The 17277-nt window shown below is 39.9% G+C and overlaps 1 protein-coding gene across 1 annotated transcript in view; it reads right to left on the bottom strand.

Annotated features, from left to right (window-relative positions):
* The window catches only part of LOC127573842 (general transcription factor 3C polypeptide 1), a 57676-nt gene that overhangs the window by 2770 nt on the left and 37629 nt on the right, over window positions 1-17277 (bottom strand). The window contains exons 25-35 of the mRNA XM_052022364.1: window positions 16821-16963; window positions 14818-14899; window positions 13875-13987; window positions 13094-13156; window positions 10881-10974; window positions 8903-9075; window positions 8279-8563; window positions 6394-6641; window positions 3325-3611; window positions 1421-2318; window positions 36-93 (exon numbers count right to left, since the gene is read on the bottom strand). Of these exons, the coding sequence (XP_051878324.1) occupies window positions 36-93; window positions 1421-2318; window positions 3325-3611; window positions 6394-6641; window positions 8279-8563; window positions 8903-9075; window positions 10881-10974; window positions 13094-13156; window positions 13875-13987; window positions 14818-14899; window positions 16821-16963 (2444 nt within the window). The remainder of the gene's footprint in view (window positions 1-35; window positions 94-1420; window positions 2319-3324; window positions 3612-6393; window positions 6642-8278; window positions 8564-8902; window positions 9076-10880; window positions 10975-13093; window positions 13157-13874; window positions 13988-14817; window positions 14900-16820; window positions 16964-17277) is intronic.

Raw genomic sequence — 17277 nt, 5'->3', positions numbered from 1 at the left:
TAAAATGTATGACTGTAATAATGTTAAACACTTACTTGTCTGATTCGGTTTGCAAGATACTTTCCATCTTGACACCCTCCTTAACTGTATCTCCTACAGTGAAACATTAAAGGCAACTTTAATTTTAATTTTAGGCGCAAAGAAAATCATACGTTTTCAACACAAAGAACACAACTTTGATTCTCCCCAGCAGCACAACCTTTATAGATTAAACCAAATACTGAACATCCCCGTTACTCGGGAAAAAAACTGGAGTAAAAATAATTTAAGAATCTGGGTTAAGATTTTAAGATAATATAAAATTTAAATGTAAAATATAAAATTTACGATAATTTAAAATAATTTAAGATTTTAAGAATCTGTGTGTGGTAGAGGTGACAAAGTAGTTGGAGTGGAAGGGCTGGGGAGCACGAGCGAAGTAAGGACAAGTTGAATTTTTTGCAGATGGGGCCACAAATGCCACTGAGGGAAATGCCAGTGAAAGCCACTCCTGCATAACTCTATGCACAGTCACTTGAAGAGCAAAGCAAATCTGACCAAGAGCTGTCAAAATGAGAGACCTGATGGATTAGAAATAAAATGCTTCTGCAAAAACAAGATGTTTAAAGAAAATCTGTATGCTCCTCTTTAGAGTTATTCTTATTGCAAATCCAACTTCTTTGAAGAGACCAAACATTGGTTCCACTTCGTGTTTGTTGGCAAAAGCTATTCAATGGCTTTAGATGACAACAGACCCAAAGAGCACCACACAGCAGAGGGCACAGGAAGTTAGCTCCAGGTGGCTGAAAGAAAGGCCATAAATCATTGTCTGCTTTAGTCATCTATAACCAAATACAATTTTCCTTAGAAAAATTGAGACAATGGGGTAGCCAGCTTGTAGATTCTCTTCATTGACAAAATCAGCATTTAATGGTAAAAGAAAGTCAAAGGATTGCAGGTGCTCGAAATTGGAAACAGAAATTGCTGGAAACGCTCAGTGGGTCAGGCAGCATCTGCGGAAGGAGAAACAGTTAACGTTTCAGGTTGGGGTCTCCTCGTCAGAACTGGGAAAGAGAAATACACGTTAGTTCCTGGTAATTGCCCTCATTCAGCCATTTGGATTCACCATATCAGAAGCTAACTCCGGAATTAAAAGGATAAACCATCAGAAATTTTAAAAGAACTTTCAGAGTTCTTTTTATGTTCACATTACTGGAGGATGTTATAGTATTGTAAAAGGATAAAGGGTTACAAAGATTAACCCTAACACCAGAAATATTTAAGGAGCTTTTCTGTGACAAACATTACATAGGACAAACAAAGCTGCAATGGATAACTAATTGAACATTTCAAAAACTGGACTATTTAAAGTAACAACATCCAATGTTTCAATATACTTAAGTATAGTTACCACAATGCAAGCGATGTACACTTGAATTACCTTCCTCCTGAATTCCAGATCCGTCCTGTCTCTTTACCTGAGGATTTATGTCATGCTGTAAATACTTCTCTGGATTCACCACAGATTCACCTTTGAGAACTTGCCCATCCACAGGATGGATTGTTTCAGTGTGCCCTTCACTCGACGTGGGCTTAGCTTGGGCAAACCTTTCGTCTTCTCGCACAGACCGGTTAGCTGGCTGGCCACTATACTTCTCAGCAGTCATTTCTGAAGAGATGCTCAGACCTTTAACATCAGGTGAAGAGTTAAACCCCTCACGACCCTCATCTCTGTCCCGATCTTGTTCACAACCTGGCCTCCCTGAATCATTCTGTAGATCTGGGTTTTTGACAAGATTATTCCCGAGTGAAGAGGCAGACGGCGACAGATGTTGGGAGAGGCCAGTACTTGTTTCATCTGTCACGCTGTCTAGATTTCTCTGATCTGAGGAATCCAAGCAAGGTTCACTTTCCTGAGATCTTTTACAAGGATGCCCGTGGTCAATTGTTTCAGCTTCAATTTCTTCAATAGCTCTTTTTCTACTTCCAGTCACTGTATGTGCATGACTTGAACAAACAGGCTCATTCTGTGCAGCCGTGGACTCTGAACTGTGCTGCTCAACACCTTCCTTTGTAATGGTAGTACTAAGATCAGACCTTAAACCCTTCTGATGCGCTTCAGTGAGCTCACTTGGCACAATGTTTTTTGTGTCAGATTCTGAACAGCTTATTTCAGTCCTACGTTTGGATCCCCCCTCAGGCGAACCCAGAGAGACAGGCTTCTCGTTACTTTTCCAAACACGAAATGGATGAAGCATCCAGGGGTGAGCATGCGTTATTGCGACTAACCGTACTGTCGAGCTGCCAACTTCTATTATCTGGTCCAACGCAATCAAATCCTGCAAGATGAATCAAACCTCTTCAAGCAAACTGCAAAATCCCCCCCAATCATTTAACAAACTGCCCTTTAACTGTAAGTGAACAACAACCAACTCATTTTAAATCGCAAAGAATTTCTGCAATTATTTGATCTGTTTTATCATTGCTCCATTAGAGCCCTGCCTTTAGGTGTCTACAGGTTCTGGATTCCCTTCACCTAATCTCTCTCCTCCTTTATCAATCCTTCCTTAGGTAGTGTTACCAGACCTGTACACAATATTCCCGTTGCAGTCATGCCACAGTTCTATATTGAATAAACAAAAGGTCATCAGCAGGTAGTGAAACCTGTCCTTATTTACATTGGATCAGAAGTGATCCCTTTAATTTTAGTCCTAAAATAAGCCATTTTACAGTGAAAATACACTGGTCATAAACTCAAATGGCTTGACAGCAAACAATAGTATTGCTTTTTACAAAAAGACATTTTCAAGTTAAACAAAATGCAGATGTTATCCCAGCTAACCCATTTACTGGACTCATTAGCAGGTAATCACGATTTAAACTTAGAAACACACAAAGGAGTTGGAGAAACTCAGTGGACCAGACAGGGAAGGTCCCGACCCAAAACGTCGACCGTCCATCTCTCTGCATAGATGCTGCCTGACTTGCCGAGTTCCTCCAGTTCCTTTGTGTGTTGTTCCTGATTTCCAGCATATGCAGCCTCGTGTCTCCATTGAAGTTAGAAACATTTGATCACCCAGGAACAGTTGACAATACCAATACCTTGATCACTTTGCACTAAAATGGACTTTGATTTTTTTTGTTCTAATTGTCTTGTTTCTTGTAAAAATTGTGTATAATTTATGTTTAATTTATATTTTTCTTGTGAATGCTTTTTATATGATGCTATGCATCTGTGATGCTGCTGCAAGTAAGATTTTCATTGCACCGGTGCATACATGTGCTTGTGCATATGACAATAAACTCAACTTTGACTTTGACAAATATTTTGTATTTAAGACAAACCTGCAAGTATTGCTTTAAAGTCCTGGTCCTTGCATTCAGTGCCTCCTCATACTGAACAAATCTTTGCGCTAATTTTTTTGTCTCTATCCCAAAAATGGAGCACTCTTCAACTGCACTGGAGATTTCCTGCACGGCCACCAGGTCCTCGGGGCTGTACCCAAGCTCCTCTGCGAAGTGCTTTTGAACTTTCTCTCCTCCATACTCATAAGTGCTGGGCTTCAACACCTTTGTGAATGACAGAGGGAGAGCATCTGATCCTGACGCTGTCTGAAACAAAGTGGCTGAATCTGCCTCAAGAGAAAGCAGGCAGATTAGTATTTCAGATTTAGCTGCATTTATCCAAACAGTTAAAGATAAGATAAAATATTTATTAGTCACACGTACATCGAAACACACAATGAAATGCGTCTTTTTGCGTTACTGAGAATGTGTTGGGGGCAGCCTGCAAGTGTCGCCACTGTTCTGGCGCCAAAGAAAGAAACATTCAGAAAAAGGCCAAAACTATAATTATAAATATGACTGCAAACTGTGGTAACAAAATAAGAAGCATTGCAGCCTTTAATGTAAACATCATTAACAAAATGAGATATAATCCATTTTATTTGCTGGACTCAGTTGGCAATGATTTGTATAAACTAACTTACACCTCTCTAATCTCCTGGATGAGTACGAATTTCCTTCAACCAAATATTAGGAAGATCGAAGCCACTGTCGTGGGTCCCTGTCCCAAAATCTGGTTCCTTAGTTACTGACTCCCATCCCTCTCCCTTGCAACTTGTATGAGAGTGAACCAAACTTGGTCTCGTATCTGACCTAGAAATAGGTTTCCAGTGCTACTGAAATTGCCTATTTCAATCTCCTTAACAATCACTCAACTCCTTGGCTCATCTGTTCTTATGCTTATAATAGTTTATCCCTACAGTCACCCAGGTTTTACCCTATCAAAGACATCGCCCCTCCCCACCCTCCCTGCAGCTTTTCTCCCCCGTTCTGACAAAGGGCCTTCAACCTGAAACATTAACTCTGTTTCTCTTCCCACAGATGCCGCCTAACTTACTGAGTATGTCCAGCATTTATTGTTCATATTAAAGCTGGGGAAGACCCGTTTTAATGAAGCCATCTTATATTGGGCATGCTACAGCTGCTTTCTTGACTACTTACAATGGTTCAGAATTAAGATTTAACCTTCTACATAACTCATCTATTCCCCTCCACCCTGTACTGCTGCCGCAAAACAACAAATTTCACGTCTACCCTTGACTACACCTCTTCCCACCCTGTCACCCATAAGGATGCTACTCCCTTCTCTCAGTTCCTCTGCCTCCGTTGCATCTGTTCTCATGATGAGGCTTTCCATTCCAGGATATCCGAGATGTCCTCTTTTTTCAGTAAACAGGGTTTCCCTTGCACCACTATCAATGCAACCCTCACCTGCATCTCCTCCATTTCCCTTAAGTCTGCCCTCACCGACATAACAGGGACAGGGTTTCCCCTTGTCCTCATCTACCACCCCATGAGCCTCCACATCCAACATATCATTCTCCACAACTTCCACCATCTCCAATGGGATCCCACCACCAGGAACATCTTCCTCTCCCTCACCCTCCACAGGAATCACTCTGTCTGCGACTCCCTTGTCCACTCGTCCCTCCCCACTGATCACCCTCCTGGCACTTATCCACGCAACCGTGCAAAGTGTTACATCTGCCCCTACACTTCCTCCCTCACCACCATTCAGGGCCCAAGACAGTCCTTCCACATGAGGCAGCGCTTCAGCTGTGAATCCAAGGGTGTCACTTATTGCATCCAGTGTGGCCTCTTCTACATCGGTGAGACCCAACACAGATTGGGTGACCGCTTTGTCGAGCACCTTGGCCCCATCCGCCGCAAAAGCAAGGATCTCCTGGTGACCACCCACTTCAATTCCACTTCCCATTCCCATATTGACATGTCTATCCACGGCCTCCTCTACTGCCACTTTGAGGCCAGACGCAGGTTGGAGGAGCAACACTCATATTCCGTCTTGGTAGTCTCCAACCTGACAGCATCAACGCCAATTTGTCTAACTTCTGGTAACCCCTCCCTTCTGTTCCCCCCTGCCCCCTTGTTTTCCCTCATTCCTGTGGCTTCTCTTTCCCCTCCCCCACCACCTGCCCATCACCTCCCTCTGGTTCCCGACCTCCTTCCCTTTAATCCAGGGTCAACTGTCCTCTCCTATCAGATTCTCTAGCCCTTTGCGTCTTCCACCTTTCACCTCCTAGCTTCTCACGTCACTCCCTTTCATCCCCCGTCCCCTACCCATTTACTGTCCCCCTCTCACCTGGACTCAGCTACTAGCTTGTGCTCCTCCCTCTCCTTCTAACCTTTTTATTCTGGCTTCTGCCCTCTTCCTTTCCAGTCCTGATGAAGGGACTCGACCTGAAACGTCGACTGTCCATTTCCCTCCACAGATGCTGCCTGACCCGCTGAGTTCCTCCAGCATTTTGTGTGTGTTGCTCCCGATTCCAGCATCTGTAGAATCTCGTGTCTAAGTTTCATGTTGTCTAAGTCAGTGATAATAAATCTGATTCTGAATACACACGTGCCTTCAATGTTTAAAGCACAATGATGAATAACATGACTGAAACATTCTGTATTTTAACAATGATGAAAAACTGGCATTTAGATTATTTTGTTACAATCAGTATACTCTGTGGTCCAATTTAACTCAATTGCCCTTAACAACGCCAATCAGTGATTTTTCAGCAGACACACGAGGCCACCACATCTGCACCTAAAGTAAATGCAGGATTTGATTTGTGGTGGTACTCTTTACCTGCAATTTAATGCTTGGAACATGATTCACAGTATCAAAAGATGCTCCTTCAGAATGAGCTTGGGCAGAGGTTACAACTACTTGTGTATCAGATGATGAAAAGTTAAGCATAGTGTGACTGGCAAGTAACAGAAGCAGCAAATGACCAATTACAAAAAAAAAAGCATAATCTTGGATGAAAAAAGACATTTAAACTGACAGGTTCATTTGTTATGAAAACACAAGAAACGGCATTCCAAAGCTTACTGACTCACCACCATCGACGCTCAAGGTCCCTTGAGCTGGCGTTGAACGGATTTTTAACCTCACCCGACAGGAGTTTACCACGATGTTATCGTTTGGATTAAGGTTGCGTGTGCTCACAATGCCCGGTGCGTAGTACCCTCTCATTAGCAAGTAATTAGTATGCGAGGCCTGAGGAGCCTTCACTTCAAATTTGGGCTTATTTCCAACATCGTCCAGTTCATCCTCCTCCTCATCATCTATGCTTTCCTTCCCCAATCTAAAATATATTAAAGTAGAGTTAATAACTGGAAAGCTCAAATTATTCCAGTCGAGCTAAAGCATGAGAAGTACGATTTACTCCTCCTTTACTTATCTGAATTTTTCAACACGGTAGAAGTGTAAGATAGGATAGATATCTTTATTAGTCACATGTACATTGAAACACATAGTGAAATGCATCTTTTGTGGAGTGTGTTCTGGGGCAGCACACAAGTGTCGCCACACTTCTGGTGCCAACATAGCATGCCCACAACTTCCTAACCTGTACATCTTTGAAATGTGGGAGGAAACCGGAGCATCTGGAGGAAACCCACGCAGACATGGGGAGAACGTACAAACTCCTTACAGACAGTGGCCGGAATTGAACTCGGGTGACTGGCGCTGTAATAGTGTTATGCTAGCCGCTACACTACCGTGTATGCTTGATACTAATGATAGAACTCAAGAGATCAAGATGTTACCCTACTGATCTTTTACCAGCAAGTTACATATTTAAATTCTGTTCCTGCTGCATACATTAACAGGCCAGAATTTCATGCCAGTGGCAAGCCACCTGTGCTCACCACTGATTTGACGAGCAAGTGGGAACTTGAGTGGATCCCTCCTGGCAGCAACCTGACCTGGAAAGGGGAGGACCTAAGCAATGGAAGGCTCCTGTCATGCTGCCAGAAGGTTGGGAAGGGGACAATGAGAACAAGTCATGCGCACAAAACCACTGTTACAGTCTGTCCTATGGCTTAGTCAATTGTCAAATAAATGCATCTGACACTTAATTATCCAAAAATACCTACTTTAAATATAAAGCAACTGAAAAATGAAAGAATGAACAAAACCTGGAACATTAAGCTCACTTAATTCAAAATAATGTGAATAACCCAAACTTAAGTTGGCCCCCGCAGCTGTTCCTTTCCATCAAGATGAACTGAGGCAATATTCCTACAGAAAATCTAATGTGATGTACAATTTTCAGGCAGATTTCATAGTATAAGTGCTTAGAAATTGCACAACTTTACACACTGCTGCTGGGCTTCATAATAAATCCATTTTGCAGCTGGAATAAGCAAAAAAGAGTCAACAAATTCAGGGCTTCCACTTCCATGCATGTAATCGCAGGAATACTGATAGTGACACTTATACACGGCATCTACTGGCACTTAGCCTCAAAAGGCAGGACAACAGTTCTAGTTCACTGCACTAGGTTGTCAACATTTTGTTCAAAATAATACCCAGGCTTTGACACCTGTGACTATGAATACCACTTCAATGATGAGCAAAGTGTTGATCACCTATGATACTTGACAGAGTGGATACTCAGTCTATTGTTGCCTGGTACGAAATACTGGAAGTTGTTCTGGTCACCATAGGTTAGAAACTACTGAAAATTTCCAACTAAAAATGCAAATTAAATTTGGTTTATTTGAAAGCACCAGCTTTAGAGCCAAGTCAAATCTCGCTCTGAATCTAATTGAGAGGTATCTGAACACTGATGAAAAGAAAGTCTGTAGACAGATGTCTGAACCTCAAACGTTTTCACCCAATGGCAACAGAACTACCAAAATACATAAATGACAGTAGGATTTACAAAGGTAAATGAGTTTGGGGAAGTATCTATCCATGAAAACCATATGTCCATACCTTTTTATAACTTCATTATCCACCAGTGTACTGTCCACAACCACAATTTGCTCAGGGATTGAGACATGGAAAGAGAGCAGACCGAGAATAAACAAGGAGATTGTAGCTACACAACAGCCACCATTTCCATCCAGAGGGTAAGTGACCATATCAGTCTCAACAGGTGCATCTTTGTCCTGGAATGAAAAGACGTTGGGGAGATCTGCTACACCTGCACTCTTCAGTTTTTGTACAAACTTATGCGATTCGGAACAAATATTACTTGGAAAACGCCAGACGAAGTTCCTAGAATAAATCATCCACGTGAAATATTACAAAATGTTGAAGAGTTTTGAGAATACAGAACAAAAACAGCATTACGCATCAGTTACACACAGAATCAATGAAATAACCTGTCTTGTTCTTTGACAGCAAGACATAGGCAAATCAATGGGGAAGTTCAAGCAGTTTTCAAAACTCAGCAGTAGAAACATTTCTAGTCAACCATAGCGTAATTGTTGCAGTAATTGTATGGATTACTCCCATCAACAGTGCCACTGATAGAAGGGAAACATGCATTATCTACACAAACTCAGACTGACTGATTTTTAAAAGTTTACAAAGTTGAAACATTCCACTACGTACCTGTAGTATGTCTGCGATAACTGATATGACATTGATGCAAAGGGCAAGGCTCTGCTCTTCTTTGGACCCAAAACTTTACTGACTCTACGCCGGTTTACCAAGCTCCGCTGTTGGAACTCAAGGAACACCTTCACTAGTATTTCATCCTTGTATTGTTTGTAAAGGTGAAAAGTCTAGGGAAATAATGCATATATTACATGAAACTCGTACTCCCCTCTGACCTAAACAAGTGATTTACAATTGAATCATTGCCCTAAGTGCAACAGAGAGGGTTGCGGTTGATTTTTACAATCCTTGCAATCTTTTATTTGCTCTTGCTTAGAGAGACTGTGTGTTTCACTATCTGTATGCATTTTAGCCAGCAAGTTCTTTTTACCACAATAAGGCAGCAGATAAAGAAGGTAAAAAGTTACAGAGCAGTGACTATAGGATGTGCTTTTATCCTTACAGTAGAAAGCATACTGCACATTCAATGAAATGGAAACCATTGCCACAAAATGCACTAAACTGAGGAAAGTACGGTTAACTGAATGGTCTTGAGACTGAACTATTTGTGCAAGCAAATTGCCCAGCGACTGTCACAGCCCACCACGAGAAAGGTTTTCCTTTGATGTCACAGCCCACCATGAGAAAGGTTTTCCTTTGATGTCACAGACCACCATGAGAAAGGTTTTCCTTTGATGTCACAGACCACCATGAGAAAGGTTTTCCTTTGATGTAGCTCTGTACTGACTACCAATGAGCAATGTCACAGCCGAGTTCAATAAAAGAGACATCATTCAGAACACTATCTCCAACTAACCTGGGGTGCCAATGCCGCTAATTAGATTAATTCAGCAAGGGCCAAGACCTTCCTGTTTCAATGCTACCACTTTAACAGCTAAGCTGTTGGCAGGACCACTAAACTTAGATAAACCAATTGTTTACTCGATTCACATTGGACAAAAATTTGTTATCAACCATGGAGTGAGTGTTCTCTGTCTCACTCAACAAAACACTCACCACAAAGATCTAGGAATTGTTGCAGCCAGCAAGGGGATAAAGAGGACCCCTGGCATCAGCAGTTGTCACCTCCTTAACAAAAAACAGAATGCTAGAAATACTCAGCTGGTTAGGCAGCAGCTGTAGAAAGGGAAACAGTTAAAGTTTCAGGTCTGAGACCCTTCATCAGAACTGGGAAAGAGAGGAGAGGGGTCGGGGAGTAGAACAACGGGAATATCTCTGACAGGGTGAGACCAAATGAGGTAAATGCTGCTAACATTACAGCTATGGAAAATGCCAAGCAGGCCAGACTGCACTAATGAGAGAAAAACTGAGCTAAAATCACTGATCGATGACTGGCAGCAATGGCTAGTTCTGTCACAGGGTTCGTTACCTAACTCATACCAAGTCTGGAAGGCTGCAAAGTGAGCCTAGTGAGCTGGCTGAACAGTCAATCACACTGCACAATGAGAAAATAAACAAGTACAAAGCAAAAGTGTTAAACCAACTGCATATATAATTAAAGTAGCTGAAATACCAAACATTAAAAACATATTTAATTATTTGTATGAAGGAATCATAATGCCCACAATCTTTTTTAAATGTTTAGATAATTTGCTGAACAACAATTCGTGAATCATTAGAAACTCATTAAAACCTCATGAAACAAAGATATTCAGCATATTTTACACTCGGACAAGTAGCTGAAATTCACATTTCAAATGATTTCTTGGTCAAGGCAGCAGGTGGAGAAACACTGAATCAATGACAACAAACTTTGCTGTGATTACTACTGCAAAATCAGGCCAGAATTCAATGCTATTACAAGAGCAGGAAATGGAGTGCGCCCCTTCCCATGTCTCTGTTTAAAATCCAATTTAAAACATAACCTGGCAAAAAGTCAGATTTTAAATTGAAAGATTCATTAAAAAGACAATGTTCTTTACTAAAGTCTATTGGATTGTAATGGGTTTCACAACAATAGGTGCATAAATACCTGAAAGGACTGGCATGATTTCATCTGTGTATCCGATAGAGCCAGTGTGCTCTGAATGAAATTTTGCAGGACCAAATAATGGATATCATCGGTGCTATAAAAGGGGAAGAAAAAAGTAAACTTCCAACAGCTTTTTGGAAGATAAGACACTTACAGAGAAATACAACTTAGCCTGCACTGAATATTTATCATTTGGAAGTAAAAAAGAATTGTTTTTACCAATCAACTGCTATCAGCTAAACTCTCCAAACTTTTCTGCTACTGGTAACTATTAAAATTTGGACAGTGTAATTATGCAGAGCTGGCATAATAAGGCAAGATGCATTCTGTGTGACTTCCTTACCACACTAAGAAAAAGGGATGTTTCCTTCTTTGGGGCATAGAATAGTGATCACCTATTTTAGACAGAAATTAGTAGGAATTTTTTGTCAGAGAATCTTTTCCTTTTTTTGGCATTATTTATTTTGCAATTTATAGTAATTTTTATCTCTTTGTACTCTACTGCTGAAGCAAAACAACAATTTTCACGACATACAAGTCAGTAATAATAAACCTGATTCTGGTGAATCTGTGCAATTTCGTACCTCAGAGAACTGTGGAGGCTGAATCACTGAACATATTCAAGGCCATGATAGATTTTTGGTCTTTATTGGAAATTAAGGGTATGGGAACATACTGGAAAGTGAAGCAAAGGCCAAGATTCACCATGACCCTACTGGACGACAAGACAGGCTTGATAGGCTGTGTGACCTGCTCCAGCTCCTTTCTTCTAATGAGGTTTCAATATTGTGTGACAGTAAAATGGGCAACTTGTTAAACGTAGCTCACAATTTTTATTTCCACTGAAATCAATGGGGAGAAAACAAGGAGATCTCAATTGGGTTTCTGACTGCAGAACAAAAACATTAGGCTGCATTAGAAGGGGTGCGAGGATGATTGAGGAGGTTGCCAGGGATGGGGAATTATAGCTCTGAAGTGATACTGAATAAACTTGTGTTTTTACAGAGGAGGCTGACTACACAAAATGAAAAGCCTAAACAAAGTGAAGGAGCAGGACCTATTTCTTTTGGTGGACAACTATAAGTTATGAAAGCAGAGGAGTTCTTTTCTTTTTCAATCTTTTTATTAGTCTTCAAATTAATACAGATTAATATATCAATGGTTATACATGTAATACAAAGAGATCAGGAGGACAATCATGACATGGATAATCATAAAGAACAATAAAGTATAAAAAAATCCGTAGATCCAACAATCTGTTAGTGAATGAATATAATATAAAAGAAAAAGATTTATTATAAAATATAAAAGAAAGAAAAAAAAATCCCCAAAACAATAAGAAAAATTATAAACAATATATCAAACCAAACTGAGCCAAAGAAAAAAAAATTTAAAAAAAAGGAAAAAAAAACTGGACTAAAATTTCTCAATAGAAACAGAGCAATATTATGTCATCAACTCCATTCCTCTAAATTGAAAGGTTATTATAAGGGAATCTATATCATGTGAAAATATTGAATAAACGGACTCCAAACTTCCTCAAATTTAAGCGAAAGATCAACAGTACCACTCCTAATTTTTTCCCAAGTTTAAACATGATATAGTTTGAGAGAACCATTGAAAAGTAGTAGGGGGTATTGGATCCTTCCAGTTAAGCAAAATGGATCGTTTGGCCATTAATGTAACAAAGGCAATCATACAGTTAGCGGAGGCAGATAGATGGCCAGATTATCCTTGGAAAGCAGAGGGGTTGAGTAAAATCTTTTAACCCAAAGGGAAGTGAGGTCTTTGGAACTTACTGCCTAAAAGTGTGATGGAAGTAGAAACACTTGTCATTTTAATAAGGAACACTGATGAGCACTTGAAGAATCACAACTTACAAGTTTACAGAATGGAAGGTAAGAAGGACTGGCAAAATTCACTGGATATGACAACACTTTCACCTGTGTTATATTGTCTCAAGACATCAAAAATTACTCAAATATTTCTGACCTGCATGAAGGGAGGGATTTCAGATCAAAAGTATCTCCCCAGCTGTCCCCCTCCCCTGCACGTTTACGTGTACATGAAATAAAACCACCAGAACCTGGCTTCCATAGATACAGGAATCTTTTGAAATATCCAGGATGATATTCAGATAATGACCATTTGCTGTTGCTTTGAAGTCTAAATACGATCTGTGAAAACTGAGAAAAGGATCATAAATAAATTACCTTTTTATGTCATCTTGCTTCTGGTCTTCATTTCCTTCTTCCCCAACTACCAATACTTTAAATCTGGACAAAGAATAAAATTCCAACGAGTTATGGTATATACTCAGAAGGATGAATACAGAAGCCTTTTATTATTCTCTCATCCCCAAGTTTACACATTCTTTTCCATTTCTCTCAAGTCTCCCTCCATTTGGGAGAGTAGAAGAATTCTTACTCTGAACCTTTATGTACTCATTAACATGGAAACCATCTCGTGTCATGTGGGCAAGTCTTATAGATTGAACTAATTGATACCATGAACTCAATATGGAAGGAACTGTAGTCTGCTCTGCCCAACCACAGTTAAAACATACCTTGCTGATACTAATGAATGCACTTTGCAACCCATTAACCTCTGTGAATTGATGCATGTATATGCTCATGGTAATGTTCCAAATGCATGGCATTACTTTGAACTGTTAGAACGAAAAGACACTCAACTTCCACAAATATATACAATGAGGCACCCAATTCCCTATGTAAAAAAGTAAGTGAACCATTTAATATGTAGGTAGAAGGCAAACTTAATAAGTGATCAGAAAATAAAATTCTTAAATTTAATTTAAAATTTGTATAGAAAAATTAAAGCTAAGATATTTATCCACAAACTCTCAAAACTTAATAAATATGGTGCTTGCAGTACTGCAAGGATCATAACAGTGCTGAGTCATTAAAATCAAAGGTATTATTCTCATCATTAGATGAAATAGTTTCAGACAAAAACCTTTGAAGAGCATCGCACCTGACAAATAGTTCCTGCAGTGTATCAGGAATCTCAATATTTCCAGATCCTATTGTAGAGCTGAATTTTTCTCTCAGTTTTCTGACAAATTCTTTGAACTCCTCTGCACAAACCTGTTCAATATGAAATAGTTATTTAGATGCATGAAAATCTTCATGGCAAACGGAAGTGCACAGGCATAAAAACAGAAAATATTAGGCAAAAGCACTCTATGCAAAGAGAAACAGTATTAACATCACAGGGCAAAGACCCTTTGTCAGAACTGGTAAAGAGAGAAGACAAGTTAGTTTTAAGTTGCAGAGAGTATGGGGAGGCTCCCAGTTCTGAGGAAGGGAAATTGACATGAAACGTTAACTTTTTTCCCCTTTCCACTTCGCTGCCTAACCCGCTGAGTGCTTCCAGCATTTTCTGTTTTTATTTCAGACTTTAAAGGAACTTTTCTAAATTTAACCTCAGTTTCCTCAGTGTGAAATCCTTGGGTTGGACATTTCTGGACTTGGGATCTGTAACCAGAAGCAAATGTACAGCTCTAATCACCTGAAATCCATTTTGGTCAATTTTGCAGCAAATAAAATATCAGAATAATCAAGCCTGACCATCCTTGGTCAAACATTAAGTATTAAACTGTTGCAAAATATTGCTGATGGAAATATGAAATAAATCGGAAAACGCTGGAAATGCACAGCAGTACCTCTGAAGGTTGAAACACGCACCAGAAATATTTTTAGATGCATCCGACAGCATTTATTTAAGGGCTGTGGAGACTTTAAGGTTTCAGGGTTTGGGTGGCAGTTCTGAAACATTTAAGATTCTGTTTAAAGTACTTGAATAAACAATGGTCGTGTAATCAATGCATCGAGTCCCAAACACAAAGACCAGCTTCCAGACATTACCCAGTGCTTTGCTTTGTAACAAAAACAAAAATCGCACAGTGTTTTATTACCTTGCTGTCCTGGTAATTATCCTTTTTATTCATGATTTCATCAATTAAAGCATGGTCTTCATAGACTTCAGCAAGACAAATTCTGCCAATATATAAAAAGAATTAAATAAAATATTTAATATTTTTAAGAGGAACAATAGCCAGTGGGTATTAGATTCATCAGAGAAGCAAAAAATTCATGGCCAGCTGATCCAGGTATGGAACCTATTAGCATGTTTGAGACTATTACATACAGTGTGCAGCATAGAATCAGGCTATTTGGTGTTGTTTATGGAGCACACAGCCTTTTGTATTCCCTCATATTCATCAGATTCAACATTTAACACATCTTTCAGAAGCAAATTGACTACATTATACCAGGGCATCATCAACTGAACATAAATTGGAAAGAAGGTGGCTGAGCCTGGCTCTTCCACAAATGGCATCTCCCTGCTTTTCTTTCTTGGATTTCCCCTCCCAGCAAGCTAGCTGGCTTCTGGCCCCAATGGTAACACTGGGCTGCAGCACAGATCTGATAGTAGTCTACACGATTTAGCTACTGGAATTCACTGTAACAAAATATGCAGGGCTGTGGTAATGTGAGAAGTCTCAAGTGGGAGGCTGAGAAACTCCCAGGTCACAAGTTGCACAGGTGGAAATGTAATGAATCACCCAGTGGGGGAATACACCTTTCTCCTCTGCATGAAATACCACAAAACTCCTCAGCAAAATCGTATTTTCAAAGTATTGGTATTTACTGCAATTAAAGATATTGTTCCATAACGTCCAAATGGGAAAGCTAGATGCAGAACAAAAAGTTTGCCTCAATAATTCAACGGCTTTCACTTGTTCACACCACCAGGACAGTGTGGGTGACACTGTAATGAGGTCAGCTTTGTGCTGCAGCTCCATGCCCATTTTGGAATTGCATAAATGTACAACCTCACTCATCGTAAGACCCTGACAGCAGACTTTGCACTGGTCATTCTGGGCTGCATTCATAGCAGATGGCAGGTGAAAAGTCCAGGCAAGAATGTCATTAATACTACAGCAAAAATAACAGTGAATTTGATTGGAAAGAACAATTACACAAAGTTAGCTGCTCTTTAGTTATATAACAATCAGATAATGTTTTGTCATTCAAGTCAAAAGAAGTGAGAACTATCTACAATTATTAATATGAAGGAAACAAAATGATAAAGGTGTTCTTCTTGAGTCATAGGGAATCAATTAAGATTAGTGCATGTCACTTTAATTGAAACATGCAATATTAATTCAACAAAATTCAAGGATTATTGTGGCAACAGAATCCTGTAAAATAGCTGATCCAGACCATAAAAACAACTTAGAACTGAATACAAGTATAAAACTTGTATGAGCTGTAAGGAAAGCTTGGATAAACTTAGGTTGTTCTCCCTGGAGCATCGGAGGCTGGGGGGAGACCTGATAAGAGGTTTTTAAAATTATGAGAGGCATAGACAAGGTAGACAGTCAGAATCTTTTCCCCAGGGTAGAAATGTCAAACACCAGAGGACGTGCTTTTAAGGTTAAAAGGGGGAACTTTAATGGTAAAGTGAGGGGCAAGTTTTTTTCTAATGCAGAGAGTGATAGGTGCTTAGAATAGGTTACTGGGGTTAGTCATGGAAGCAGGTAGTTTGGTGGAGTTTGAGTCTTTTAGATAGACACATGAATATGAAGGGAATGGAGGGATATGGATGATACACAGGAGGAGGACATTTAGTGTAAATTGGCATCAAGATCGGCACAACATCGTGGGCCGAACGGCCTGTCCAGTGCTGTACTGTTCTATGTTTTAAAACAATGCTGGGTTCAATTTGATGGATAAAAAGGAAGCTGCCTCACTGCTGCACTAAAACACCCAATAGACCATCTTCAAAACCAATCCTTTAAATTAAATCACCGACAAAGGATTAATACAAAACACAGTGCCTTCCACATTATGCTCGAGCACTTCCGGAGGCTGGAATTTACCAGCATTTATACTTCAGAAGCAGTGCACTCACCTGTAATTAAGCATTGTCTGGGGATTCTTGAGGATGTAGCGAGATCGACGGCCCACAGCAAGAGAGGTTTTATCCAAAGCTACCTCAAAATAATCATGCATGACATCTCTGACTGTTTGCCAAGGGACAAAAGGTCCTTTCACCTAAATGCAAAAGTAGATTTATTTCCCAAAATCAAGCAAACGGGCATTCAATAATGTTTCACCTGAAACCTTTATACAAGTAGTTCTGCTATAACGTGGGTTTCCATAACGTGAATTAGATACAACTCGATTGATGAATTAGGGAACCGTATTTGTATTACACAGGCCCAATTGGTTATAATGCGATTTCGATCGGGAACTAGAGAACCTCTAAAGAGTTACTTTGGAATTGGGAAACTGAAAAAAAAGCCACCTTGGAAAAAGAAGCTTCTATGTAACCTCCCCGCAGTAATCAAACACCATTGTCTTTTAAG

This window comes from Pristis pectinata, chromosome 8, assembly GCF_009764475.1.
Source record: "Pristis pectinata isolate sPriPec2 chromosome 8, sPriPec2.1.pri, whole genome shotgun sequence".
NCBI lineage: Eukaryota > Metazoa > Chordata > Chondrichthyes > Rhinopristiformes > Pristidae > Pristis > Pristis pectinata.
This window is presented reverse-complemented; position numbering and strand designations above follow the sequence as displayed.